This window comes from Falco biarmicus, chromosome 5 (genome assembly GCF_023638135.1).
Source record: "Falco biarmicus isolate bFalBia1 chromosome 5, bFalBia1.pri, whole genome shotgun sequence".
NCBI classification, from domain to species: domain Eukaryota; kingdom Metazoa; phylum Chordata; class Aves; order Falconiformes; family Falconidae; genus Falco; species Falco biarmicus.
Window position 1 is genome coordinate 55666015 of NC_079292.1, and position 27444 is coordinate 55693458.

Genomic DNA, 27444 nt, shown 5'->3' on the forward strand with positions numbered 1-27444 from the left:
CTCCCACTATTATTGGTGATCCCTTTCCAGATCACTGCAGGTTCCTGGAAGTATTGCTGTTGGAGGAGCCTGATGGTGCGAGGGAGCTGCGCTCGCTGTGGAGGCACAGCCCCACAGCAGCTCTGTAACCCAGCACGGACTTCCCAGGCAGGGGATTTCTCACAGCAGGGAAGCCCCAGGCAGCTCTTCCACTTCTGCAGCTCTCCGGGCCTCGGAGCAACTTAGTATGGGGGAAAGCTGTGAGTGGGTATGCGGATGGTAAAACCTCTACCAACGCATCTCGTTCTTAATCTGCAGCACTGCTGTCCTCGTGGCTATGATTTGGCAAAACCCTCACACCTCTCAGCTTGGGGAGATGCCCACGCTTGTGTCAAGTGTTGGGGTGCAGGAGAACATCTCTCTCAAGCTTCATGCCTCCATTGCTCTGCTCACCTGCATGTCCCAGGCCAAGCAGGCGGAAAGGCAGTGCGGTTCAGACACAGCCAGCTTGGGGAGGATGGGCTAGGTTTGTTTCCTGGGGCTGGAGGAAGGGGCGGTTTGCTGAGATGGGTCTTTTTCTCTTTTCTCCTTCTCTCCTCTTCTCTCCCCTGAGCACCTTGGCAGAGCCTTGCTCTCAGTGCAATGAAAGTAGGGCAGAGTCTAACCACATTTCAAGCTGTCTGCGTTTTTGGATTCTGGGTAACTGTGATCTCTATCTGTTCCTAGAAAAGATTTAAACAACTTATAAACCACAGCTGGGCAGAGATAATAAAGGAAGCAGTACTGGGGTGGGGAAGGATCTCCCCGGGGTGTGCAGAGCAGGGAGAGGGGGGGCTGCGGGAGAAGCTGTGGGCCCGGCTGTAGTAGAGGGTCTCTGCATGGCTACTCAGGCGGTTGGGAGGACACAGGGGCACGGGGGCTGCCTTAGGGAAACCCCAGCAAGTATCGGTAGCTAGGTATAAAGTGTGTGTGTGTGTACATGTATATACACGCATATATATACAAAGAGCAAGTGGAGATATATATTTAGCCACAGGAGAAGGGGTCTGAACCCTGTTATGGCATCCACCTAGTCCCACCTCCATGCACTTGTTCTTGCTGAGGTTATGTCTACATGCAGACGGAACATGCTTCCTCTTGCGTTCCAGGGATTTTTGCATTTCCCATTTCCCATCCCTGTTGAACCCATGTCTACTACCACACAATTATCCAGGCAGGAGACACCCCTTTCACTGGAGGGGTTGGAGTGAGTTCAGGCTCAGTTCCCAGCCTCCAGACCCACAGGGAGGTTCAGAAAATCCCTCCCAGGTCTCCCCCAGCCCCAGAACAGCCTTGGCTGCTCCCAGTGTGCCCAGCAGTGCTCTTCAAGGGTTTGAAAAACAAAACTTGATGATGATCGTCATGCATTAGGCCAAAACTACAGATCCTTCCTTGTCCTGTAGTCCTGTCAGCCAGCGATGTAGACGGCAGGTGGGAAATTGGGGGATGGGGAGGGAAGACAAAACGAAACACATTTCTATATTGGCAAACATCCTAGCAGAGAGGTGGTTCTTCCAGCAAATGCTTCTGCCAGTATGCTTTCTTTAGTTTGCATAGCCAGAATAGGGCCTGGTGGCGAAAAGATGTTTTTCTACCTTAGGAGAGTGTGCTATAACAGCTGTATCAGCCTGCATATTCTCCCCAGTTGACGATAAAAGCGAAGTTGAAGAATTAATAGGAAAAAAAAGCACCATAATAATTTGCCAGTGAGATATTTAGCTACTTAATCCCTTCCCAGCCTTCCTTCCAGGAGCTGGCGGAGGCCTGGTGTGCACAAGAAAAGTCATGCCGATCTAAAGCGGGGTGTGACTGCGTGCGTGTGTCTGCTGTGGGGGTCCTTGCTGGTTCCCGAGTTGCTGTCGGCTGCGCTGTGGGTTGTGCCTCCCAACACCCTGAGCTGGGAAGCTGCCACAGGCTGAAGAAAGAGCCCCGACTGAAAAAAGTAGAAGTAGGGAAGGTATTAAAAGGAAAGGGCAAAAAAACCCACAGAAAAAAGCAACGGAAGGAACAGAGGAGGGAATGAGGTGGTATGGGTGCAGGGGAGCACAGAGTCTCCTTGAATGGACAGTTAATCCCAGAAGATTCTGGGAGCTTGGAGGGAAGGAGCTTGAATTTAGAAGCAGCCGTGGGCCAAGCCTGGGTACCCGGAGGCGGTCAGAAGCTGCTCCTTGCCAGGGTGCCAGGAGCTGGGGCTGGCACAGCCGCCTGGCTCAAAGCAGGACTTGCTGAGGCCGGAGCAGCTTTCCTGTGCAGACGTGGCCAGAAGGGCCATCTGGCGAGGCTGTTGCTGGCAGGGACTGGTCCTGTGGCTCCCTCACAACCACTGCCACCTTGTCCAACATGATTCTTCCTGTGACTGCCCGGCACAGGACCCAGCCCCTGCCAAACCTGCCTGCCTCCTACCCTTCGCCCCTCACAGAGAGGATGCACAGCCCTTCACTCAGGGAGGATTTCAGGTCATGATGTGCACACCTCAAGGTGCACAGCTGGTGAGGAGAGGGTTCAGGGGCTCCTGTTTCAAGAGAGTACGGTTTGGAGCTGTGGGCAATGTGCCCCGCTCCTGCCCAGCATCCCACCCCCAGCAATTTTACTGCTAATATGAGAAAGGTTGGGCTGGCCCAGCTGTGGCACCTCAGGGCTGGTGACACATCTCGTGGTCATGGCTGTGGGAGGGCTGTGTGCTTATGACTCCTGCTCTCATACTCCCACTGGCCGGTGAGGCATGCTGCTGCTGGGGCCCCTTGAAGCAGCTGCACCCCCTTGGAGCACAGCAGCAAGTCAGCCCCTTTTTGTGGAGGCACCGATTTGAGCCTACCCCTGCTAAGGCAACCACAGCGAGTTAAACACCATCGCTGGAGCCTCGACTAGTCCAGCATCACTGGTTAGCAACATGAAATAGGTGCCTGGGATTTGCTGGTCATGGAAAGCACCACACATGGAAACTACCCAGGAGGCCTCTGCAAGCTGAGAAGCATCATTCATAGTAAAACCGTGCTCCTCACCAGCACTGGCAGGAGTTTCCAGCATGCCCTCTGCGTAGGAGGGATGGCTTGCGAGTGGCTGGGGCAGACGGTGCCAGGTGCTGGAGGCAATGCTGCCCGTGGCTCCCCATGCTTCGCCCCCCCGGGCTGGGGGCTGCTACCCCGAGAGGGCTCAGCAGCAACGACTCAGCTGCCACCGCCCACTGAGGGGGCTTGCAAGGGGGGCTGGTAGCGGTGGGGCTAGAGGGGTGTTGGGTGGCAGGTCGGGGCTGCTGCAGGGACAGCGCCCTCGAGCAGCTGAGGGGTGAGGAGGGCAGCAGGCAGCTGGGATGGATTAAACCCGTTGCGGCGGCGCTGTGCGTCCGACAGAGCCTGCAGTAAGGTTTATTTTCCCTTTCCGCACCCCGGCTTCTGCCTGCTCCCACCTAATGGGCAAACTGCTACTGCAGTATCTGCAGCTCGCTGAGTAAATGTTGTTCTTCTAGTTGTTAATTACAGTTAATTAGCATTAGTTTTGCCTTAAATGGGTCCTAGTTGCGCTTGTTTTCTCCGGGGTTGCGGCCGCAGTGCTGCTGAAGAGATGCTGAGCGGCACCGGGTGTGTAACACGGCGGCTCCCTCGGCGGCCCGGGGCGGTGCGGGGGGGCGGCCGGGCCCCGCACAGCGCGGGGTCTCACGCACTTCGCTTGCCGAGCGACCCGGCCCCGCTCTCGCATTTCGCGCGAGCTGAAGGCGCAGGGGGCTCAGCCCTCCGCCGCGCTGGCCGAGCCCCCGGCCGCGGCGCGGCGCCTGTTCACCTGCCTCGAAAGGAAAAACCGCGCTCACCGCCGCTCAGCGCGCCGCCGTGCCGCAGCCGCCGGGGCCGAGCCGTGCAGTGCCGTGCCGTGCCGGGCCCGGGGCTGGGGGCGGGGGCGGCCCCGCCGGCGGGCGGGAGCGGGGACGGCGGCGGCGCGCGGCCGGGGCGACGGCGCCATCTTGTGGGCGAGGGTGCGGGTTAGCGGGCACCGGCCGCCGCCCCACCGCCCCCGCCCCGCGACCGAGCCAGGCCGGGGCTCCGCGGCGGCGCGGCGGGTGGCTGTCGGCATAGGCGAGACCGGCCCTGCGCTGCCAGTGCGGGTGAGCTGCGTGGGAGAAGCTTCTCGCCCCTTGCAGGAGCGGAGGGAAAATGTCCCGCTCTGCTGGCTGGCCCCGCTTCAGCCCCGGCCCCGGCCGGTGGCCGCTCTGCTGGAAGGTGGCCGCCTGCGGGAACCCCTTCGGCCCGGCCTGCTGCTCCTACCAGGGAGCCCGGGACGGGGAACAGCAGGGAGCACCCGGGGCTGAGGCGCAGCCACGCTGCGTCAGCCCCGACAGCACGTCGGGCATGTGGCCACCGTTCGGTCCCTGGGAATCTTTCCCGTAGGTGAACAGAAAAAGAGCAGGAGCGGGTGATTTCTGAGGCAGGCTAATTTTGCTGGTGAAAGGGAATTACAGAAGTGCTCCCTCACTTCCCCACGGTAGTGTCAACACCTTTCTTTTTCTGGTTTCCCCTCGAGTCGCTGATTGTTCTCTTCCCTAGAGCAGTTCAATGGGTAGAAATGTAACAAGGGCATTGGCAGCTTTTACCTCGGCATCATCCAGCCCTGCTGAGAGGCACTCGACACACAACGGTGGTAAAAATGCTGGCAGAGGTACAGCCCCGCTCGCGCTGGCTCTCCTATCGCTTCTGCCGCCAGACAGAGGGAAACTGTACGCCTCGGAGTCTGGGGTTAGAAGAGTCAAAGAGATTGTGAATCCTCAGAGGTGCGTGTGTTGCCGCTGGCTGGCTTTCCAGCGATGGGGGACTGAGCTGGTCTCTGACAAGGCAGCAAATCCGGAGCTGCTGTGCTGGGGAATGCTCTGAAGCGCTCCCTGCAATCAGGCTCGCTGAGTTGCTGCAGCTCTTCTCTGCGCCAAGCGGTGTTTCTCTTTTGGATGGTTGTGGTGTTAAACGCTTCAGCAATAAAGAGGCTTTGTTGTGGTCTCTGCAGCATTGCTTTTGCCTTGGCTAGCAGCAGCCTTTTTGTTTGAATAAATGCTTTCCCTGGAGTTGGCTGTGGGGGCATGTGTGGGCACGTGTGTGTGTGCGCCTTTACTTGTGGGTGTACATTGGACACAGCTGTGAACAGGCAATTCTGGTAGGTTCAGCACTTGCCCAAACTTGTTCATGCGCGCCAGAACAATGTGCTTTTCCTCACAGTTGGGAATGCTGGCCGCTGTCGCAGGCTTTTAACAGTGCTTGAATGAAATTAATGGCCACTTTCCAGCTACAAGCAGAAACTGTTGCTAGCACCTAGCCCAATTCTGTATTTAGTCTCAGGAAGTGATTAGCATTCACTGCATCAAAGGAAGGACTAAGCCATACAGATCCTGGCCAGTCTGTGCTGTGGCGGGGCTACAGCTGGACAGGCAGTTCCCTCCTCATCGTGCTGCAGGGACCAGCTCACACGCAGCAGTGTACTGTATAATGCATGAGTGAAGGTCATGCAATGACCTATTCCTTTGGAGCTTTGTAATTTATTTCCTTCGGCACAGGTATCCTGGTTAGTTCCGCCTAAGTTTCGGGGGGATCAGTTCAGCCCAGCTACAGGCTGGTAGTACAAACACACAACTCCTCAGCTTTTCCTCACCTTCCTCCCATTTATGTCTCCAGGGTTAAAACCCAGTCCAGAATCCCCAGACCAAATTGAATTAGAATTTAACATTCAAAGATTCAGGCTCCCTTTAGGCTCTAAGGAACAGAATGTCATCCTGTCTCGCAGTTCAGAGCTGCTGGGTAGTCGTTTCAAAGCCATTTCTTTTCAGCGAGCTCTACCATAGCAAATCCCAGCAGTGAATGTATTTCTGGCCTGGCCGTGCCTCTAATCCCACAGCCAAGTCTTACGTGTGATCTCTTTTGAAATGCTAGATCTATATATTATTTTTTAAAAAATTCCAGACAGCGATATTTCTAGGACTTGGCATTTAGAGTGGCAAGAGGGTTGTTTATAGGAAGAGAAGGGAAAGGACAGAAGGATGATGTTGACCTAGCAGCCCTACAAACCTACCGCACTTAATCCACTTATCGCTCTGAATTCCTGAAGCAGATAAATGCTGATAACAGTTAAAACACATCTCTGACAGGAGCAGCATGTTCTGTCCTCTAGAAATACATCAATGCTGGAAATTGCAAAGCTGTGTGCTACCATGGGGATGAGTGTGATATAAGAGCAGAAGCAGCTCTGACTGGTCAGCAGAGTTCTTCCACAGGAGGGTAGCAAGTCCCTGCCCCCTTTTCCCTCCCTGCCCCAACTACCTTGAGATGTTCTTCAGGCCTGAGAAACGCTGCCGAGCTGTTGTGACCCCACAGCCCCCCAGAGCCACAGCTGCCTGATCTGTGCCTACATATCTGAAATGCCAAGTGTGTCCCAAATGCCTTGTTACTGCTCTTGATTGTCCTTGCTGCTCAGCGTTAAGACCTGCGAGGAGTGATTTCCAGCTGAGACCAGCCCCGTGCAGCTCATGTCAGCATGTCTTGGGGAGAGAAGTTGGTTTTGGCTAATCTGAGCTAAACCTTCCCTGGAGGAGTGCAGCTGCTGCACCAGCCTTACAGAGCTACACAAAGCCACTTGCTCCTCTCCCCATCTGTCAGGGCTCTCAGCAAGGTGCCAAAGCCATCCCTGGGCTCAGGGGGCCGCAGTGGCCACAGCTGTGTGCCACCCCTGAGTCAAGACCCCTTCCTCCTAAGGACCCATCCCAGGCTGAACAGGAGGAAAAATGCTGTAAACCAAAGGTTGCCTCGGAGCAAACCTCACTCCTACAAACTCTGGAGGGATAAAACAACTGACTGATTTTGATGACACACAGTTTACAGGCTTATCTACCTTCTCAGGTTTTTCCTTGCACAGCCATCCCCTACCAGTCTTCACATCACAGCACCCCATGTGAGCGGGCACCCTTGAAATCGCAGCAAAGTGCTTTCTTGTGGACAGTGCAAATGTCTCACAAGAAGTGCAAAAGGAGGAAGCTACCTAGAGAGAAGTGAAGAGCTCTCACACATCAGAGTTTTTTTGAGTCAGACACTGCTCAGCTGTTGCAATGCAGATATCTTGGCAAAAAACAAGCTTTTGTCAAAATCAAAGTTTCTTCATGAGTATAGGCGGCAGGATCCTCCCACAAAAAAAAAGGGTTTTCTTCTTCAAAGGGCTCTCCATATATTTCCCTACAATAGATTTCTTAAGGCTTGCCTGCGTTGCAAAGCTGATTCAGAGCCAGCATCGTGTGGATCTGAAACATCCCAGCTGTTAGGGATGAATTTGCTGTCTGGTTGTTCTCGCTTCTGGAATATGAGTGCCTTCCTCCACAGTGACCTAGTGGAGGAGCTGGCTGTGGAGGGAGGTTCTGTGCAGTCAGAAGTACAGTGGAGCCATTCCTCTGTACTGACTGCTGATGTGGGTCCTTGTTTTCCCTGTTGAAGGCAAAAAAATTGTGATCCCACAGTTGAGTGTTCACATTAAGGAGTCTGATGGGGCTATTCTGCCCAGAGCCCACATCCTGTGGCACTGCTCAGTAGCTTCCCCACGTGAACAAAGCAATTGATTAAGATAATTTGAAGTAAGGTGCCCTTATTCCAAAACCTGGGTGGTCCATGCAGTGGAATAATTGGGAATAGCGGTTCCAAAAGAACTGTGTAAACAAATCCTTGCAGAATTATGGTAAAAATCCCACCATGCCACTTTTAAGCTTGTCCATTGCTCCAGGATCTGTTGAATCCTTCCCTGCATTTGACCACATTTGCCTCAAATGGCCTTGATCTGCAACAGTCAAAGCACATTTTTTTTCCGTATTCCAACACAGGGCTTCAGTCGCTGTGGAAGGTGACAAAGTTTGCTTTGAGTGCGTATGATACTGTATGGGAGACAAAACTCCATGCGTTGAAGAGCTTAGGGTCTAATCTTCAGAGACCTGCTGATAGCTCTAACACCATCATAGCAGTACAGAGAAATGAACCCCGGCGTGGGGAGGAGTCTGACCGAAAAGCAGAAGAGCCTGCATCTGCCAGGAACAGCTTGCCAAACACAGTGTGTCCATCCCGCCCGTCCCTTCGTGAACGGGAGGGGATCAACCAGCTGCCCGGGTGTGGAAATACTTGTCAAACCCCCGTCTCTTTTCCCTTTTGGATCTTCATGTCTGGTTGCTTTCTTACAGCCTTTGACCCCCACCATGGCCTCTAATCTAAAAGTCATCTTCCTGTTTCTTTGGTTGCTTCAGTGTGGAGGTAAAAAAGTGGTTTTTTATTCCTTTTGTTTACTTTCACGTTTGTTCATATTAGAGCATTTCCAGCTGCTATCTTTTGCTAATTTTCAAAGATCCCCTCTAGGAATTTGCACGCTGCTGCTATTTCTGTCTTTTAAGCATTTCAAAGCTGAGAGAGAGAATCCTCAAGAAAGGAGAAACATGGGAGAAGGGTTAGATAACCTAAATAAAATGGTTTGGCTTTTTCCCTGGCACGTTCTTCTCAAGCTAATGGCTCCTGGGATACTGTAAGAAGATGGATCTCTCCTCTGTTTTGTTACAGCAGTGCTTAGCCATGTCTTGTATAGAAACTGTATTCATGTGTGTTCTGCTGGGTAGAGATGAGGAAAAGGATGATGAATGATTCTGGAAAATTAAGGCCCAGAAGAAACCACCTGGGTTATCACTCCCACAGTGCCTGCAGGATTTTATGTTACTGTCTTTCCATAATATTGTATCTAGTGTACACAGGACTGTGGGCTCACAACAAATGAGCAGGTCCCTTAGGACTGTACTGTGTCTTCGTTGCTTTTACAGCTAAGAACCTTTTTCTAGTGATGTAACCTAAGCTCTTCCTTACTTTCAGGCTATTGTCCTTGGCTATGTCATCTGTAGAGGATTTTTCTTAATGGATGTTACTTACCAACAGCCCTTTCTGGACAGCGGCCATCTCCTCCCTCCATTATTGCCCCCCACAACGCTTCTCCAGTGCTCAGCATTCAGCAGCACTCAGTCTGAGTTGCCTTTTCCAAGGCTGAGTCCTGCTGTGCAGAGGTGATGCTGCCATTGCGGTGCACCGTTAGTGCACAATGACAGGAAAGCAAGCCTGGCTGTGCTCTGGGACAGCTTTAATGCCTTGTTATGAGCCTGTTCATAAATGCAGAACCCCAGGGAATCCCATCAAGAGCATGAATGGAAAAGCCTGCTGATCCCCTACTTTCTACTTTCCCACCCCCCTTCTATTTTCATGTCTCTGAAAGAATCCTTCATTTTGTAAGATGACTTGTGTGTCAGTTTCCAGTTCCCTTTTTCAAAGACAACAATGGTTTGCACAGGCTTCCTCTTAAATTTCTTTATATGTGGTGTTATGTCAGCTGCCAAACAAATACATCCAGAGACTGCCTGGTGTTAAACCCAGATTTGGCTGGGAAGTGAAAGAGGTCCTGTACCCCAGGCTCCTTACTAGCCTGGGGTGGCTTACTCTTAGTTTCTTTTATTTTTCTTTTATTTCTTTTATTAAACAGAACAGGGAGTGAACTATGGTGTGGTTCCCCATCTGTGCTTATCCATCCCCCCCTTATAACTCCTGACATCATTGTCTACTGAATTGCAGTGATAGATCACTTTCAACAGCCCTGTCTGTGTAAGGAGGAACCACACAAAGGGCATGATCTCCCATCCCATCTCTTTGCCTAAGATACTGTCACGTACAGATACTTAAGATCTGCACTCTTCTGCAGATAGTTCCTGTATCTAGCATTGAGTCTTGCACTTTGCTGCCCATTTACGGCAACACAAGTTTGATTAAGCTGTGTCTTATTTCTCATGGCCCTGGTGCTGGCCCCTGTACAGAACGTGCAATTTCCTTCCTCACTCGTGCTTCAGAAGTACACAGCCCCACTGATAACACCTGCTTGTGTACAGCACCTTCACTGGTGCAGAGATGCCGAGATGCCCAAGCAGAGATTCGTAACTCAGAAGTTTCAGGAGATGTCCAGCTAGCGTTTGACTTGGAAAATCGCTTTCTATTCATCCGCGGTAAATACAGTCTCACAGCACTGCAAAATCAGTTCACTTCCTGCTTCATTTCCTGCCTTTCTGTGTGCTGGCGTTGTACAGAGGAGCTCACAAGGGAAAAGGGCAAGCCTGTGAATGCAACAGGCTATTGCAAATCACACAGCAATTACCTAAGAGATGTGGCAGATCGCACAGGCCACATGCTCTGAATCACTCAGTTTCTGACAAGGGCCAACACTGCGTGCTACGGGTGTGCTTCTTGACTTACGGATATTTTCACAGTGTGATCCTGTCTTTGGGGCAGCAGTCCTCTCCTGACTTAAAGTGATGATAGGTGATGGCTAACAATTATTACCCTTACAGGGGGAAATGTTGATGTTCAGCAGAAACCTCCAATCCAGGTTGCGCTGCTCAAGGAAGGAATATCCATCCCCTGTAAAGTCATCTTTCCTTACATGCCGAGATACACCAGATTTTCGATCTTCTATTACTGGATTAATTCACTGGGCCAGAAAACATCCATCTATAGTAGGTCGGAAAAGGTAGAAATCCCTTCTGGAAAAGAGAATAAGACTGCTGTCATACCTTATAACCACAGAATCATGCCACTTGAAAACACCTCTTCTACTGGCACATACTACTGTGAGGTCAAATGGAATGACATCCAGAAGATGGGAAAGGGAGTGTTTGTCCTTGCTAGAGGTAAGTGAACAACCAGAAAGGAAGGGAAGTACGTTAAAAATCAGCTGGATCTAGCTATGAAAATATAATCTTTGCTTTTCTTTTCCTCTACCCAAACATGCTACGAAGTCAGGTGGGAATAATACTTTATGCTCAATACTTAATGCCATCAGAGTTGAATCCACTTTACACAGGTGACCTATGCTACTTTTCCCAATGCACAGATGGGACGTGAAGATGCAGTAATTTTTATCTGCCTTGCTGCAGCCTCCTGGGAGCAGCAGGCTTAAAGGCAGGACCTAACTAGGGAGCCTGGGCACTGGGTGCTTTTAGGTGCCAGTGTTCAGGAGCCTGCCATTTGGTGTGGGTTAGCCTTTAGCAGTGTGACAGAGACAGTTGAACAGAAGCTCGGTGGTTAGGGTGGTCGCTGTAATCAGATGTACAGGTTAGGCACTCAACATTTGGGGCTCACAAACAAGTTAGGAGCTCACCATAATCCCTCCACCCCTTTTCCAGGTGGTACAAGGGGTTGGTTGTTCCGTTAATGTGCAGACTAGAAGGCACAGGAGAACTTCATGCCAAGATAAGAGGAATGCTATAGAAAAGCGTTAAGGACATGCATGCTGCTGACTGGCGGGATTTGCATTACTGAATGCTGGATAAGAAAAACTTCTTACAAAGTATAAATGTAAAGAGCCATGATGAAATAGCTTTGCTACACTGGTCAGAGGGTGCCTACAATACCCACCCTGCTAGTTTGTGCAGCCTGTGTGCTTTCCACCTTCTGTCTTTCTACCCCTATCACTGAAGACCTTTGCCAGGCTCTACCTACCACCTTTCTTGGCTCTCATAGTTATGTCAGATCCCTCTAATGTACATGAAGTGCAGCTGCTCATATCCTGCCTCTTTTGCGTGATGCTTCAGCTGCACCCTGCTCTCTGTTCAGTCAGGCTAGGTTTTGAAGGGTGTGTGCATCTGTGCCACCGTATTCTGCACTGCTTCTGTAGTTCAGTTCTCCCAAGGCTCTTTCCAGGGTTAAAAATGCAGCAGGATTGTAACTTCCACTCACAGTGTGAAACTTCTGTCTTATTTCTTACAGGTACAGGGTACATACAGACCTCTTATGGGTGGCAAATCCTCATTACAGTAACTACTCTTCTTGTTGCTTTGAGCATCACCGCAACAGCTCTGCTTCTGTGGAAAAGAAAGGCAAGTTATAACCAAATAAAAAGCAATACCTGACACGACCCATTCTAGGAATTTATTTCATTTGCTTGTAACTTGGCTGGATTGGAAGTCCCCACGCTAAAATTTTCCGTGCTGGGTGTCTGCCTCGGGTTTATTTTCTTTTTTGAAGTTCAGTCTTTCTGAGACAAAAGATTACAGGAAAGACAAAACAAGTAATTGATTTGTCCATTAAAGACATTCTGGTAATCATTTTGACTCTGGCATGCTCTGCTTTAGAGCAATGATCTGACACAGGGCAAGAAGTCACACTAGCGGTGTTCTGTCCCTGAGAGTAGCCTTGTGGTGGGTTTTTGGAAAATTGCAGTTTGTGCATGCTCAGTCATGGCTCCTGTGAATTTAGCAGCTCACTTAAAAGGGGCCCCCTGTGAGCCTGCCTTTCCACGTGGTGTGGGTCAGACAGGTAATGTTCTGTGCACCCAAGCAAGTCTGTTGCAGCCCTGGTAGCAGGAGGAGGGCAGGACTTTCCCTGTTTCAAGATGGGGGCTACTCTGGTTCAAGGTCACAACCTGGTCGCAAGGGGACTGTGCAACTGTATTCCTGAGCTGTGGCTTGGGCGCCATAGAAGAAACCAATCTGCAGTGTGGAGGGGATGGGGACCAGAAGCTTGTGCATGTGTTTGGCAGGGAAAACATTAAGAGGCAGAGTGAGAGGGTAAAGTCAGGACAAGGATCCCATGAAAGCCTCTGTGGAAGTTCTGACTAACTGGGAAAAGAGAGAGAGAGACAAGGACCCAAGGAGCAACCTGCTCTAGTTGACTCTGCTTTGATCAGAGAGGGATTGGACTAGACAATCTCCAGAGGCACCTTCCAACAGCAGTGATTCCGTGAGGCTGGAAGAAGCCTCGGGAAGGAAACTGGGACTGGAATCTGGAGTGAGGGAGCACTGGAGCTTGGAGGAGGGTGTTTAGACTAGACTGATAGGGCCCCTTAGGTAAGCGGAATAGTGGCACAGGTTGGGACCAGCTGGGGAAGGAAGTGGAAGCTAGGATGAGTAGCTGAGGGCAAAGGGGAAACTGGAGTCGGGAAGAAAGGATGTAGAGAACAGAAGAGCCAGAAGTAGGACTGAAAGATATGGGTGAGACAGAGGCCCTGTGGCCAAAACTTTGGGGTCATGATCGTGGAATCTCTGTTGTTTGGGGGAAACCTACTGCTCTGCATACTGCCACCTTCAGGCATGCAAATAGCGTCCCTTGCTTTCTTCCAGAGATCTCAAGGCTGGCTTAGAAAACCTTGATGTCGTTTAGAACAGAATTTGGGGATTGTTTTTTTCTAGGTAGAATATGCCCCATATTTACTCTTTCAGGCTGCTCCCTGCCACCATGAGAGCAGACTCTCTGAATGCATGTTTTATGTGGAGGCTGTGCTGCTGGTATAGTCCTACAACTCCAAGGAACATCAGGCTCCAGCACACACAGTCAGAGACCATAAGGTTGAAAACAGAATGGCAGCAGCTGGCAGACCTGCTAATCTTGTGAGACTTACCTTGCAGGCAGCCTGGGTAAGGAGTGTAAGCGGCAGAGTGACCGGGCTGGAGCCAGGCCTCCATGTCTGCTTGCTTAGACAGTCTCCATGGGGATAAGGAGAGGGGCACTGTCATGACTTGCTGATTGGCATCTCTAGGTTTTGAGGTGGGCTAGTAAGTCTCAGGCCTACAGGCTCTCCTTGGGGCCCAAAGAGATCATACAGTCATTACATTTGCCCTCCTGCAGAACACAACCCATATTTCTCACCACAGCTTGCTCAGACCTGCTGGTTTAAAAATGTTTATCTTTAAGAGAAGCTATTTAGCATCCTCCTTAGTTACTAATGGACTGGAAAGCAGTTCATCGTTTTCATGTGATGTGAATATAATCATCCCACTCTTTCTGAATTAGAACTGAGATACTTAGCAAAGCCTTCCTTTTCTGCCTCCTCTCTTGCTTGCTGAGCAGCGCTAGCTCTTATCTGTGCATGAATGGAACGTGTTCAAGGAGAGCTCATCTGATGCAAGAAACGTTTCAGAGGAAGAGACCTTCTTCCTTCCACCCCATGCTGGACTTGCACGTCAGTGTATCACTGACTATATGTCATCATTGACGGTTGTCTGGTCCTATTCTCTAGATTCTATGTATTAGCAAAAGCTTCCTGGCCAAATCCTGACAAAAGTCACTAGATTTTGCCTCTCTGAAATTCCCCTGCACGCTTGGAACAGGGCCCTGCTTTACTCCCTGTCCTACAGCATCGCTGTGTGCTGTTAAATATGTACACCCTCTGTCCAGCTAAGTTTCAGTGGTGGAAGTGATTTTTATGTATGCAGAGAGCCAAGTTCTCCTTTCCTCTGCTCCAGTGTAAGTCAGCAGACTCCTCCGTTTTACCCCGTGGTGAGGAAAGGGACCAGCCTGTGTTATGCAGAGTTGCTGGCACTCTTTGCTGTGGAAGCACTCATTGGGTGTGCAGGCAGCTGGCTTTGACATGACATTGGTGTTCACTTCACCTGGGGGGAGATGGTGTTTTCTCCAAATGTGTCATTTGCTGTCTTGTCCTGAGCAGGTGTTGTGCCCTGTAAAGAACCAGCTAAATATCCGGAGACAGAAGGTGGAAACGCAGCCTCCTTCAGCCAGCCCACCACCACCATCTCCTGTCTATGATGTGAGTACCAGATTCACTCTCCATCCCTTCTGTCTGCATCATGGTACAACCCTTCCTTTCCCTGCCCTGCCAAGGTACAGACAATGCCAGTATCATGATGTGAAACATAAGCAATACCTGTGTGCCAGCCTGGTACTAGTGACCTTGCTCCTGTGCTCTGCCCCGCTTAGCTCCTCTCAGGACTGTGCACATTGTGTGTCTTCATTCTGATACCACTCGTGGCCTTCCCAGTGCCAAAGCCTCGCACCATGCCCTGCTGGGCAGCATCCTTCCCTCTGCCAGCACTGTGGCAGCAGGGAGCAGCAAGTGTGGGGCCAGAGAAGGTTCCTGGTGGTAGAGATACAAGTGTCTCCAGAAGTCAGGAAGAAAGAGAGGATCCCAGCCCCACTTTGTACTGTAGAGTGTCTCAAGGACATGCCCTTCCCAGCTGGAGAATGATGACTTAAGAAAGAGGCAGAGGGAAGTGTTCCCTCCAACAACCCCAGCTGTTTAGAGCTCCTGCTGTGACACCTTCACTGGTGTCAGTGTCAAAGACCACTGCAGTCCTGAGTAGGCTGACTAGCTCTCAGGGGAAAGGGAGCAGGAAGAAAGTGGAGTCTTTTTTTTGAGCATTTCCCTTTTCATTGCATAGGATCTCCTTTTCCATTCCCCAAACTGGGGAACTCCAAATCCCACTCATCAAGCCCAGTAGCTACAGCATCATAGATAATAGGACTGGAGTGGTTCTACTGAAATATCAAGCCCAGACCTCAGCTACTTCAAGTAACCATGACCCATAATCCCAACTATAACCCATTCAGCTCCATTTAAAATTGATTCCTTTTCCTCCTTTTACTCCCATGGGAGGAATGCTCCACTAAGAAGGTTTCTTTTTTTCCTCGTGATCTGTGGGACAAACAAGGAGGAATAAAATAAAAGTGAGTAGAAAAGGATGTTGCCTGAGTATTAGGAAACCTTTCTGCTGTGAGGTCTATAAGGACTGGAAAAGTCTCTCTGAGGAAAACCTGTAAGCTCTGCTGCATTAATCATTTAAACTAAACGAAGCAAAGCTCTGGAGAATGTACTGCAGAGAGGAGCAGAGCTCTGCCAAGGAGGCAGGAGACCTGGTGGGAGCAGATAGGAGCAAGAGGATGGTCCTGCCCCCTTCTCATTCTCACTTGCAGGTGGGGGGGCACCATTCAGTGGCCCTTTAATTTCTGGAGTAGAGGTTTAAAAGAAAGTACTATGTATTGTATGTGATACATTTATTCTGGGCAAAAAAGCAACGGTTTGAGTAAAGGAGGTTGCAGGTTATAAACCTTTTCATTTGTAGCAAGTAATTTCTTTTTAATTCAGGCTTATGAAAATCCAAATGGGTAGTTTCCTGCTGAAGTGGATGATTTCTGCAAGGAGACAAAAAAAAAAATCAAATCCATTTCTCGCTCAGTCGGCCTCGTCATGCATCCTTAGCTCCATCTTAATTACATGTTTCATCATGTTGTTCTGTTCAGGAGGCCCCACTAAGGCTAATATAGCAAGCCAGCAGAGCTAGCCTTAGGCACAGGCAGTCCCTGGAGCTGGCTGGGCCCCTGTGCTTGCAGGAGCCCTGTGGCCCCAGCCCGGCCAGCCTTCCCCCAAAGCCTGTTAGCCACACACAGCTGTGCCGAGCTCTTAGCCAGCCCGGTGGGGTGCGCAGGGCAGGTGGCTCAGCCCTCTTTGGCAGAGCTGCAAGCAGCCTGTGACCACCTCATGCATGCTGGGGGGCACGAGCCCGCCCGCTGGAGGTTGCTTTTAGTGGAGCAGCTGCTGCAGGGTGACTTGCTCAGGCACGAAGCAGCAGCTCCCGCCGCAGACATGGCACGTGGTGAGAGCAGGGCTGCGAGGTGTGACAGGGAAGTTAATGCGGGAAAGAGGGCAAGAGCCCTGGGATGGAGACCCTGCGGTGGATGGGCCCTCCAAATAGGTGAGGGGAGCAGAAAGCCAACAAACCTTATTTCCTTTGAAAGATGGCTCTGGTGCCCCACTGCTAAATTTTGCTGGGACTCTGCATGATGTAAACCCAGCCCTGCAAACTGTGTTTGAAATTATGTGTGAAAACCCGTTGGTGTTAAATTGAGTATTGAACACAGTGCTTAATTCACAGGGAGGGTGGAAATTTATGGTCAGTATTGGGGTAAGCTAAGGCAAGGAAAACAGAAGGACGAGTGAGAGGTAACTCCAAGTGATGAGATAAAGGAGGAGGCCAGAAATTAGGGGATCGGACAAGAGGCCAGCACACAACAGATGTTCTATCTGTGGGGGAAAGCAAGAGGTCAGTCTGAAAAAAAGTCAGGTGAGGGTATCACAGTGTCCTTGCAGACCCGGAGCTGGGAGCAGGAGCAACAGGAGGCAGCACTGGACATCAAAGCAAGGTCTTGGAACTGGCTGGTACAGCTCATCAAATTCTCTGTGTTACCCTACATGGCAGCAAGGTTCACCCCTGGAGTGGGAATGGTCCTAGCACACCTTCTGCAAAGCTACCCTGCTGAACATCTCTAGGAGGAAATGCTTTCCCCGCTGGCTCTTCCAGGTGCCACCATTTACTCATGGTCCCTGGGGGTGGTTGTACACAGTGAAAAGCAGCTGGTAGCAAAAAGCCCCAGTAATAAGGGAGCAGCTGGGCACCCACTTTGTTCCCACTACACTGCCAGGTGTTCCTTGACCTCTTTGTCCTCTGCAGCCCCAGAGCAGCTCTACCTCACTGCACTGCCCAGACCCAAACCTGTATTTTCCTCTGTCTTCCAGCTTAGCTACCTAGTTAACAAGCAGCTTGGAAATTGCAATCCAAGTGACTTGCTTCATGCACTTTACACTTCAAACAAGCTTTTTCAGCAGCAAAGAGAACTCATGCGGTGCAGGAGGGTTCCAGAGCACAGAAGGTTTTCCTGGTGTGAGGGAGACAAGGAGGCTGCCTGGGGACAGGAAGGCATATCTGCCAGTGGGGAGGAGAGAGGCCTGTGTGCCTCCACTGTGACAGTAGCAGGTGGTCAGTGACCAAGTAAAAGTAATTAATTTGCAAATGGCAGTTGAAGACACCCGCTTTCCGACTGGCCAGCGAAGGACCCACATTGTCAACAGCCTCCATGGGAAGAGGGCTTGTGGAGGAAGGGAATCTTTTTTGGAGGTTAAACACCAAAAGGATTCTTCTGGCTTGCGAGTGGCTTCAGACGAGTGCGGTGAAAGTGGCAGTCTGTCCTGCCAAGGGGACATGGAGCCAGGCTGCTGGGAGCACAGCACGCGGGACGAGGTCCTCGCTGTGAGCATCACAAAGAGAATTGAAAATGAGGCGAGGGAAATGGGATTTTCTGTGTGCGCATGTGCACATGCAAATAGTTGGGAATGTATGTGTAGGCAAGCGGGTTGTTGGGAGTGGGAAGCAGACAGGTGAAATAATTTGATATTCCAGGAGGAGGAGTGGGAATGGGAGAGACGTGTGGTGCTCCGTGCACTGCGCCCCCCTCCTATCTGAGTGCTTGTTTGTTCCGAGCGCCACTCCCAAATGCTCCTCTATCATCTGGTCCTGTTCAAACCACCGTCCTGCTGGCCATCATCCCGAAAGATGGTAAGTGTTTGCAACTCTGGATGAAACGATGAAGGTTCAGGTGATTAGCAGCCCCAGAATCAAGCTTCCATGTTTTGCTCACCCTCCTCACTGCGTTGCAGGGTGCCTCACTCCCTTTGCAGTCTCTCCACTAATACCATCTGCCCCTCTTGCGGCCGGAGCTCCTCCCATCTTCCTGTTGCCAGAGAAACAGCCACCTTGGCAACCTGCTGTCATCCTTGAAACACACATGGAAAAGTCCTCCTGATTGTTATGTTTGATCCTTCAGGCAGATCTGGAACATCACTCAAACTGACATGCATCTCCTGTGACACGATTATCTGGGGGACCAGCGGGTGCATACACATGTAGGGTGTTCTCTGTTTCTCTGTGTATCTGTGTGGGACCATGGATATGTTTGAGGGTCGGAGTGTATTGATTTTTTTATTATTATTATTTTTTGTTCACTCTAAGAAGAAAGGAGAGTTCTGACTTACAGAACTCCAGACAATAAATAGAAATCATGCCCAGTGTAGGGTTTCCCATTTTTGGCAGCCCCTGTGCTTAAGCACCTTCAGTCTCACCCCTCTTCCCCCTTTCGTGTGCCCAGAATAAGTGCAAGTAAGAGCTTGTGAGTGTCAGGCACCTAAACAGTCCTGGGTGATGCAGAGGGCTGCCTGTTACTTGTGGTCCCCATGGTACACAACATCCTTTCATGTGGCAGAGGGGTCTTTATTCTGCATTCTGGGACAATTTGGAGCAGAGGAAGGCAGGAGCATTGGCATTCTTCTCCACTGCCTTACACAGGGTAGGTAACATCAAAGCCTGTCTCTGTGAGCCTGAAAAAGGAAGCTGATGCAGCTGCACTGTAGAGATTTCAGGGGAAAAGAATTTTCTCTTTGCTCAAGTTCAGGCCAGGAACTTAAAAATTTCGGAGATGACAGTGGTTCCTAAAACATGTCAGGCACAAGATGGGGAGCAACACAGTGGACAATTAGTTGTCTTAAACCTAAGTAAGTTATTTGACCCCTACTCTTTTCTCTTTTCCCTGTGCAGTGCCTGGATTCTCAGCAAGTTGATGTCTATTCTACCCTCAAGAACAACACAAACAACCAGTCACTCAAAAATAGTCCTCCAGGAAAGGTAAGGGCTGGGGCCCTGTTCTTGAACACTTCCCTTATGCACTGCACACATGGGGAAAGAAAACCCACAGAGTCACCATGGCCCTAGCAGGCACTAAGTGTGTCTCCAGTCCCAACAAAAGAGGGGAATGGGATGTGGCACCCACTCCTCAGCTGGGCTGCACACATAGCCTATCTTCCCTCTTCCGGCAGAACAACTTGTTCCTGCAGCTCTAGCAGTTCTGGAAGTCCCAGTTTCATGGAGATGCTTTGCTGTATGATGTATGATGAAAGGCATTGAGGGGTTTGGCATTGCTGCTCCCTCTGAACGGGACAGATGTTCATGAAGAGATGGCCAGATTCTTGTCCCCACTGTTGCCCTTTCCAGATTATTTAGGCAGCTGAGAATTCCTCCAGGGTAGAAGAATCTGTGTCCCTCTGGAACAGGGGTCCTCAAACTTTTTCAACAGGGGGCTGGCGCACGGATGCAGTGGCAGGCAGTCATCTGCGGCTGCTTGGTTCCCCCCCAGCCCCCGGCAGGGGAGGGGGCTGGGGGGGTCTGTAAATACCGGGGGCTGGATTGAGGACCCTGGGGGGCTGTATCTGGCCCATGGGCCGTAGTTTGAGGACCCCTGCTCTGGAATCTGTGTCAGACCGTGGCCACAGCTTTGCTCTCACCAGCATTAAGCACCTGAGAGCCCTTTCATGGTAGCAGAATCTAAGATGGTTTGAACAGAGAGGCTGAGCTGATACAGCCTCTGTCAGCTCTGGGGCTCAGGAAGAGGCAGTGTGGGTGGGTATGTTTTGGGCTTGGATCTTCTTGCTGGGCTGGGCATTAGGAGTTACAGACAAGGAACTAAATGCACTCATAATGAAAGTAGCTGCAACTAGGAATATGCAGATCAGTTGTGGTGACCACATGATGCAGAGCAGAGGCCCACACAAACCTATGCTCTGCCTTTAGCAGGCATCAGCTGTTTCATAGGGACAAAACTTGCATCATGCACCCCAGGGAACATTTCCTTCCTATCCTCAGAAGTCCATTGTTCTTTTACCCTCCAGACCTCTTATCTGCTTAAAAAATACATTAACTCTTCTAACACTGGGAAATGTTCCTGAAAAAGTTTCTTACTTCCCCCCACTGATGTCCTGTTGGGGAGAGTTCTCCAGGCTGCAGTGTGGACCACAGTGCCAGCATCAGTTGACACCATCCCTCTGTTTCATGAAGGACAGTATTTTCCAGTATCTGAAGCATTTTCACAACTCCCACCTTTTAGGAAAAGGTGGTCTAGAATCAAACAGCTCCCTCTGTGTCCGAGCTACTTGCCACGTGGTCTGGTCCCAAAGCCACTGGCCTCCTGCAGTTACTGCTGTGGCACCACAGTAGTTGGTGGTAGCAAAGGCAGTGTCAGATATCTGATTATTGAGGGGAAGGATGGGTTGTTTTATAGTAGGCTGTCTTATACCTCAGCGCACCATACGCACTGGAAAAGACAGCATCCCTGGTTTTGTGTTCTTGCTGCATTTTGAATTAGTTGTATAGGGAGAACAGTACATCCTGATCCCTCTTCCCTGTCCTATTTGTTCTTCTGTATACCTTTACCAGCTGTCCCCTTTGAAATGATTCAGTCTGGATGATGAGATGCAGTCTGTGTGGAGCTGTCTGGGCTGCAATGAATTGCTTGTGTGTGGCCCACACCACTCAACCACTGCTTTGAGGGGCAGCAGGTCTGTAAAACAGAGCAGGAGCAAAGCAACAAAGCAAAAGCAAAGGAGCATCTGTGTGTGAGTGGGTCTGGCACTGGTAGTGTCAGCCAGGGTGGGGTGAAGGGTGAAGCAGAGATGGGAGAAACAAAGAAGAAAGCAAAGAGAAGGGATGGGATGAGCACCAAGAGCAGACACCACCAAGTGTCCTCAGTTCTTGTGCTGGTCAGAAGAAAGGGAAGTTGTGAGTCGCAGGTCCCCGTGATCTCTGGACAGGAGAATTTTATTGTGCTTTCCACTACTGTTGTAAGCACCGTGATTAGTTTCTCTGTCAGTCATCCTGGGCTGTGACGGCCTGGGACACATCCTCCAGCTGGCTGTGCCAGAATATAACAGGGTGTTTTCCCCAAGAGCAAGACTTGTGGGCCAGTGGGTTTGGGCTGTGAGCGGTAGCTGGGACTGCTGAACAGTGGGTGACTCTGCTGCAGAGGGTCTGGGCCAGTCCTTGCTGTGGGATGCTGTGCACAGAGGGGGAGCTGTAAAGGCAAGCAGGGCAGAGAGCCCCTGAAACAAGAGCATTGGCATGCTGTTGCATTGGACTGCCAGCCAGCTCGGGTAGCAAGGGGTTAATCCCGCATGCTTTAGAAGTGCCTGCACTCAGCACTTTTGTAAAATGTTTCCCTTCGGTGGTGGCAACAGAGAAAATGCTAGTGTAGGTAGGGCTTCATTCACCCGGTGGCATTTCAGCTACTTGCTGTGTAACCTTGCTTACAGCAGGCCTGTGCCACACAGCGCTTAAAATATCAGTCTGTCAGCGCCTTGTCTACACAAGGAACGGTCGTGAGGAATAGACTCAACTGCTGAAGAAACAGGATTGAGGAGGTCAGGGAATTCCTCCTTCACAGAATCCAAAGTGATTTATTTTTTTACCAAGTCCAATTTTCCCTCCCCTCCCTGTCTGACAGCTTTCTGGGGAAAGAGTGACAAGTAAAGGAGGCATCTTTATCCCTTGGGCTGGATTAGTCACATTCGTCTCTGGCGGAGCAACATTTCTCACTGTAGTGGCTTCCGTTTCAGCAGATCACTTATAGCCATTTCTAACAGAACAAACGTCAGTGTCTGCTTATTAACAATTAATTCATCATCTTTTGAATAATTTCCCTCCATTTCTTTTTTCTCCTTTTTATCATTCTGCAGACACCTAAGAAGCAAGCAACTCTAGAAGAATCCTCTGATACACTGTATGAGAATATCTAAGAGGCAAAATCTGACCCTATGTGGACCAGAGAGCTTTCTGTACGGCAGAACTACTCTCTTACACCCCCAGTTCTCTGCAGAGATCCACAGCAACCTCAGGGCACAACCACAAGGGACTTGTGAATCCCTGGCTCATTCTAAACTGCCCTTCATTAACAACAGAATGCATCTGTTCAAATCCCACCTAGGCTCAGTCTGCATTGATGCAGCAAAGCTATTTTGCAGCAAAGCTGTTCGATGCAAAAGAAAAGCTGCTTTTGTCAGGCACTCACATGTATTTTATGTATGCAGATGGGATCTGTGCAGGTTTCTCTCACCTGGCCTGGCTGAAATACTTAAATCTCGTTCCTCTGTAAATGATAGGACAATCCAGAGACCTCCCTGCTTCCTGGCTTGATCTTCCAATCCTGACCTGCAGCGGTCCATCTGATCCTGTGCCTACGGCTTTCCTGACATGGCCAACAGGCCTTCATGCATAGTTTAACCGAGATCCAAGCCTCCACCTGCCCATTTTTCCTTTCTCAGGAACCCCACAGTGAAACATGCTTTCTCATAATCTGCTAATCCCATCAAGTAGTCACAGATGCCTGCTGTGACCATACTCAGTCGACTCAAATCAGTGCCTCCAAGTAAATGCTTTCCCTTCAGCAATATCAGCAGTATACAGTGAGGACTGGATGCACAGACAGAGATAAAGATGGAGAAAAGGAAAACAGAGGAAATATCCCTGCCTGGCAACACGTCTCAGTGGCAGTGCTTTTTCCAGAACAAGGGAAAGGAACAAGGAGGTGGGGACCCGAGGAAACTCCCTTGCTGGGGCTGTGTAAAGCCAAGCGGATCTGGGGCCAGGTTGCAGCCCAGAGAAGTTCAATCCAATTTCCTGTTCTTCTTGGCAAGGGGCAGTGTTATTGCTTGGGATTTTGAGCCTCTGTGCAAATAGGCATGTACCCCTGCCCCACCAAAACCAGTAAGTTTGCTTTTGTTTCAACTCGCCAGTATTTCCCAGAAAGGGTATAAGGCTCCTTTACCCCCATCCCTACACATTTTTTGGCCAGGTAGACCAGTTCTGAAACCTAGAATGACTGGAGGGAGGAGGGACACCCTAGAGGTGAATTTTCTGTCTAAGCTTTTCTCTGTCCTGTCGGCTGGAACTTGCCTACCATTTGTGCTGATGCATATTCTAGTTCTGATGGGGAAGAGGTTACATTAAATATCCATATAACATGATCAAACTAGTGGATCAAAAAGCTGAAGCTGTTTTATCTCAGATTAAAAACCAACAAAACAACAACCAAACAGAACCAACCCAAAATAAGAATATGCAGCATAACTTGAGAGAAATCATAGAAACCTCTTTAAAGAAGAAGATCAAATTAAAATTGAGCTCCAGGGTCATAGGACGCTCTCTACTTGAAGATAATGCTGCTATGCATCAGAGATAGAGGCTATGGAAAATGTCTCCGGGGCCTCCAGCCTTCCTATACTATGTTTAAAGAGATAATCCGCTTATTGCTTTGCTCTTTTTATTACAAGAGATTTCAAACATGCAATTTGGACTTTCTTTAACCACAGGAAAATGCTTGTTCTCTTCCCAGTGTTGAGGAATTCATTTCAGAAAGAGCAATGAATCGACAGCATGGCCTATTAGACCCCTTTTCCATTTGTTACATGGTTGTGACAATTATAAATATTTTTGAAGTAAAAAAACTTGGTGTTTACTAATAAGACCAGAAAATACTTGTGTTCATAGAAGAGTTTACAGAGAACTGTACAAGTATAACAAGGATTGTACAAATATAACAATTCCTTCCTTAACGAATTTGAAGAAATGATGAGATGAATTATAAATGTGTTGCAGTATGGCAATAAAATATTCAGCAGAAGCTGGTGGGTTAGATGTAAAGTAAAAACTTTCAAAATAATGCTGCTTAGTTTTTGTGGTTTTCTTTTCAAATTTTGTAAATGCTAAAAGTACTGGGTGCTGCTGGAAATTTCCTGGCAAAGATCCCACTTTGCAGTGAATTGATTTGTCTTATCTTTCTATTACCTTTTTAAATAGTATGTTTCTTACATTTATGCCTGAATGATTCTATACATTAAGTAGCTGAAGCTGTTTAAAATGAAACATGAGAGGAAGAACAGTATTTGGAATGGAAAAGGCTATTCTAGGACAGCCAGTGCTAAAGTACTGCAAGAATCACACCAGGTTCTGATCAATTAAGTGAAAAAGTAAAAATTTCCAAGAAACACTGGCAAGTCTGGGGATTTGGGCTGTGCTCCAAAGCTTGCCAAAGTCAGGGGGATTTGTTGCGTTGATTCAATGGGGTTTGGATTGGCCCTGCAAGGGTAAAAGGCTGCTGCATGAGAAAAAGGAAGTTTGGAGGCTACATAGCCACAAGCTAATATCACTTCTTCAGCATCCTGTGCCATGGGCAGCTGCAGTAGCATCAGAGTGTGTGAGAGAGAAAGGTATAAAGCAGAATACTGTGAGAGCAGGGATGTTTTTAAATGGTATGGAGTTTTCCAAGGAGGTATGAGGAAATGCCTTCAGGCACAGGTAGGAGAGACTAGGAAATACCATGTATATAATATTGGTATAGCTACTTTGTAGCAGAGATTTGTTCAGGAAAAAGGCAGTCGTTTGGTCTTTTTGATTTACCTGGTTCTATGGCCCATGAGAATAGGTGCAGAAAATTAGTGTTACCAGCAATAGGAAAGGATTTCACTGTTAAGTGTTGAGCAGTTGGGGGCGGGGGGAAGAGATATTAAGGATCGGCTCCCCCAGCTCCACAAAGGTGGGAGGTGATGACTGGCTTGTGTTCACTCTGCACATTTTGCTTTAAAATGAATGTTGAGAATGGATTTCTCTTAAAAACTGTGTCTCTAAGGGCCTCAGCTCCACCTGCTTCCCACAGCGTGATGCTGTTATGCACAGGACATGCTCTCAGGTTACAGTGGTATAATCTTTGATTCCCAGGTATTTGAATTATCCTTTTGTATTGAGAGGATTTCAGGGAAGTGGAGACCCATTATCAAAGTAAGCAGTGGTGCAAGGTGGAAGTGTGTTGCCTGCCTTCTTCTAAAGGAGATGCTGTGTTAGCACTAGGATCCTTTGCTCTCTCCAGCAGGTATGAGCCTGAAAGATTGCAATGGCTCACCATGATCATCCTCAATGTGTCGTCTTAGCTGGCATTGCTGCAAAGGGTGTTGTTGACACTGAGGTCATCTACTCCCTTTAAAACAACTCCTTCACAATGCTTTACAGCAAATCCTAATTTGAGAAGGCAGAAACTGGGGTACACTTGATTGGTTCGTTGGTTTGTTGGTTTCATCCTTTTCTGCAGAGGACAAACTCTTGCATGGGTACTGTTGTGTTGTAAGAAACACACCAACTATATTTTGCCTTTATCTGTAGATAAGAAAGAACTTGCTGTGGTGGATGACGACAATGAAATGTATGTCCGAGGTGCAGTCCAAGGTGTTCTCTTTCATCACTCTTTCTTACACTCCTTTTTCCTTCTCAGGGGTGTCACTACTGTAAATCATCTCTAAATACTCATCTAGGCCTGGTTCTTTATCAAGGGGAGTACTTGACTGAACAGCACCCAAGTGGAATGGTTATTGCTGCTCTGGTTTGCACTGCTGTCCCACCCAGCAGTGCCCTAAGGGCATGCTAGTCTGGGCCAAGGGCAGAGGTCTCTTCTTCCTGCTGGGCTGTCTCTTGGAAAGACCTGGTGTTTCTTCAGCCCTTGGCCCTGCAGTACTGTGACCCTGTGAGACAAGGATTTAGGGAAGGCAGTGACTGAAGCCACCAGATGGTGCCCTAGGTCCTCTCTGCTCTCTTTCCTGTCCCCTACCTGCCCACATCCCCCTGCCAGCTCCCCTGGTAGCCCCCAGACCACAGACTCTGGGGGTGGACACCTACAGCCATGCAGAACATTCCCAACCATCACTGTCTTCTGCCCCTAGGGCTGGTGCCTCTGGCACCCTTCACAGCTTTGCACCATAGCCCAGGTGCCACCAGCAGTTGTGAAGAGATGAGGGCAGGACAGGTTCCCCTCCTTTGTGTCTGTGAAGCCTGGAGAAATAGCTTAACTTGGTACCAGGGTCTTGGCACGGGGCTGCCCAATGTGAGGGACAGGAGAGTGGCTGCTGACACCATCACTGGGTGAGACTGGCATCTGAAATGCACACTTAGTAAGATGTTAGGGGCTGCTTGGAGATGCCACCACCTTATTTCACCATTTGGAAATGTCATCTTGCCTTGGGTTTGGGAAAACGTATTTTGTGTCCGTGGTGAGAAAATTCTTTGCAGTATATGCTGCTCCTCTTTGCTGTGTCAGGAAGCTGATGAAGGCTCAGATACTGCTTTTTCTGTGTTTTGGGATTCTGTGGTGGTCAAGATTTGCCATGCACAGTGAAGTATCATTAAGAGTTTATAAGCAAAAAAGGACAAGGTCAGAGAGCACTAGTGGTCTTCAAGGGAAGAGGAGAATGTGAACCTTCAGTGTCTTCTTTTGCTTGATTCTAGGGCAAGCCGGTCTCCACTTACTGTCAGGGATAAAATGTTTTCCTTTGTTAATGATAAAATAAAAATGCAGGTTACTATTAGTAACTAGTATGTTACTAGGTACTTCACTATTAATAACCAGGCCTTCAAGCTGCCAAATTGTGTTGTGAGCTGTGTATCTGCAAGGTTCACAGCACCAGCTCTGCAATGACACGGCCACCTGGGAACAAAGTGCGATGGTGCTTTGACAATACCAGGCAGGTTCCCATGAGAAGTGACACAGGAGGGCAAGTTGTCAGCTCCTGAGGCAAGGACTGTTTAGGCAGGAGGAGTGGGCTCACGTTTCTGGGAGGGAGTCTTTCTCCTCACCAGCCGATGAACCTCTCCTGGGGCTCCTCTTTTCTTTCAGTTCTTTAAAGTATGTGGGTTGTGTTGTATTGCTCCGGGCCACACGAAGGTTTGGATATACAGCTGGTAGGGCCAGGCAGGTCAGCCACCCTGCTTTAAGGAGTCAGAATGTAATTAACCAAATTGGAACAGGGTGAACATGGAAAAGCTAACATATGGGCTTCCTCAAAATGTTACATCTTTTAATAACCAGTCAGGGCCTCTGGTTTCTGTCCCATCTGAAAGATTTGTCTGCCTACATTTTTATGCAATGATATCTGAGTACGTCCAGTGGTAGTAATTGTACCCAAAATACCTGTACCACA

General features: G+C 49.4%; 2 protein-coding genes across 3 annotated transcripts in view; both read left to right on the plus strand.

The window, feature by feature from the left end:
• The first annotated feature begins 8027 nt into the window (after positions 1-8027).
• Positions 8028-24143, plus strand: NFAM1 (NFAT activating protein with ITAM motif 1). Its single transcript, XM_056342028.1, has 6 exons — positions 8028-8270; positions 10388-10726; positions 11805-11914; positions 14482-14580; positions 19196-19282; positions 22162-24143. The coding sequence occupies exons 1-6, from the start codon at positions 8216-8218 to the stop codon at positions 22219-22221; spliced, it is 750 nt and encodes a 249-aa protein (XP_056198003.1). The 5' UTR covers positions 8028-8215; the 3' UTR covers positions 22222-24143.
• Positions 14541-27444, plus strand: part of TCF20 (transcription factor 20) — a 150135-nt gene continuing 137231 nt past the window's right edge. For both annotated transcript variants that reach the window (XM_056342019.1, XM_056342017.1), the window contains exons 1-2: positions 14541-14580; positions 19196-19282. The gene's annotated coding sequence lies outside the window, so the exon portion shown is untranslated. The remainder of the gene's footprint in view (positions 14581-19195; positions 19283-27444) is intronic.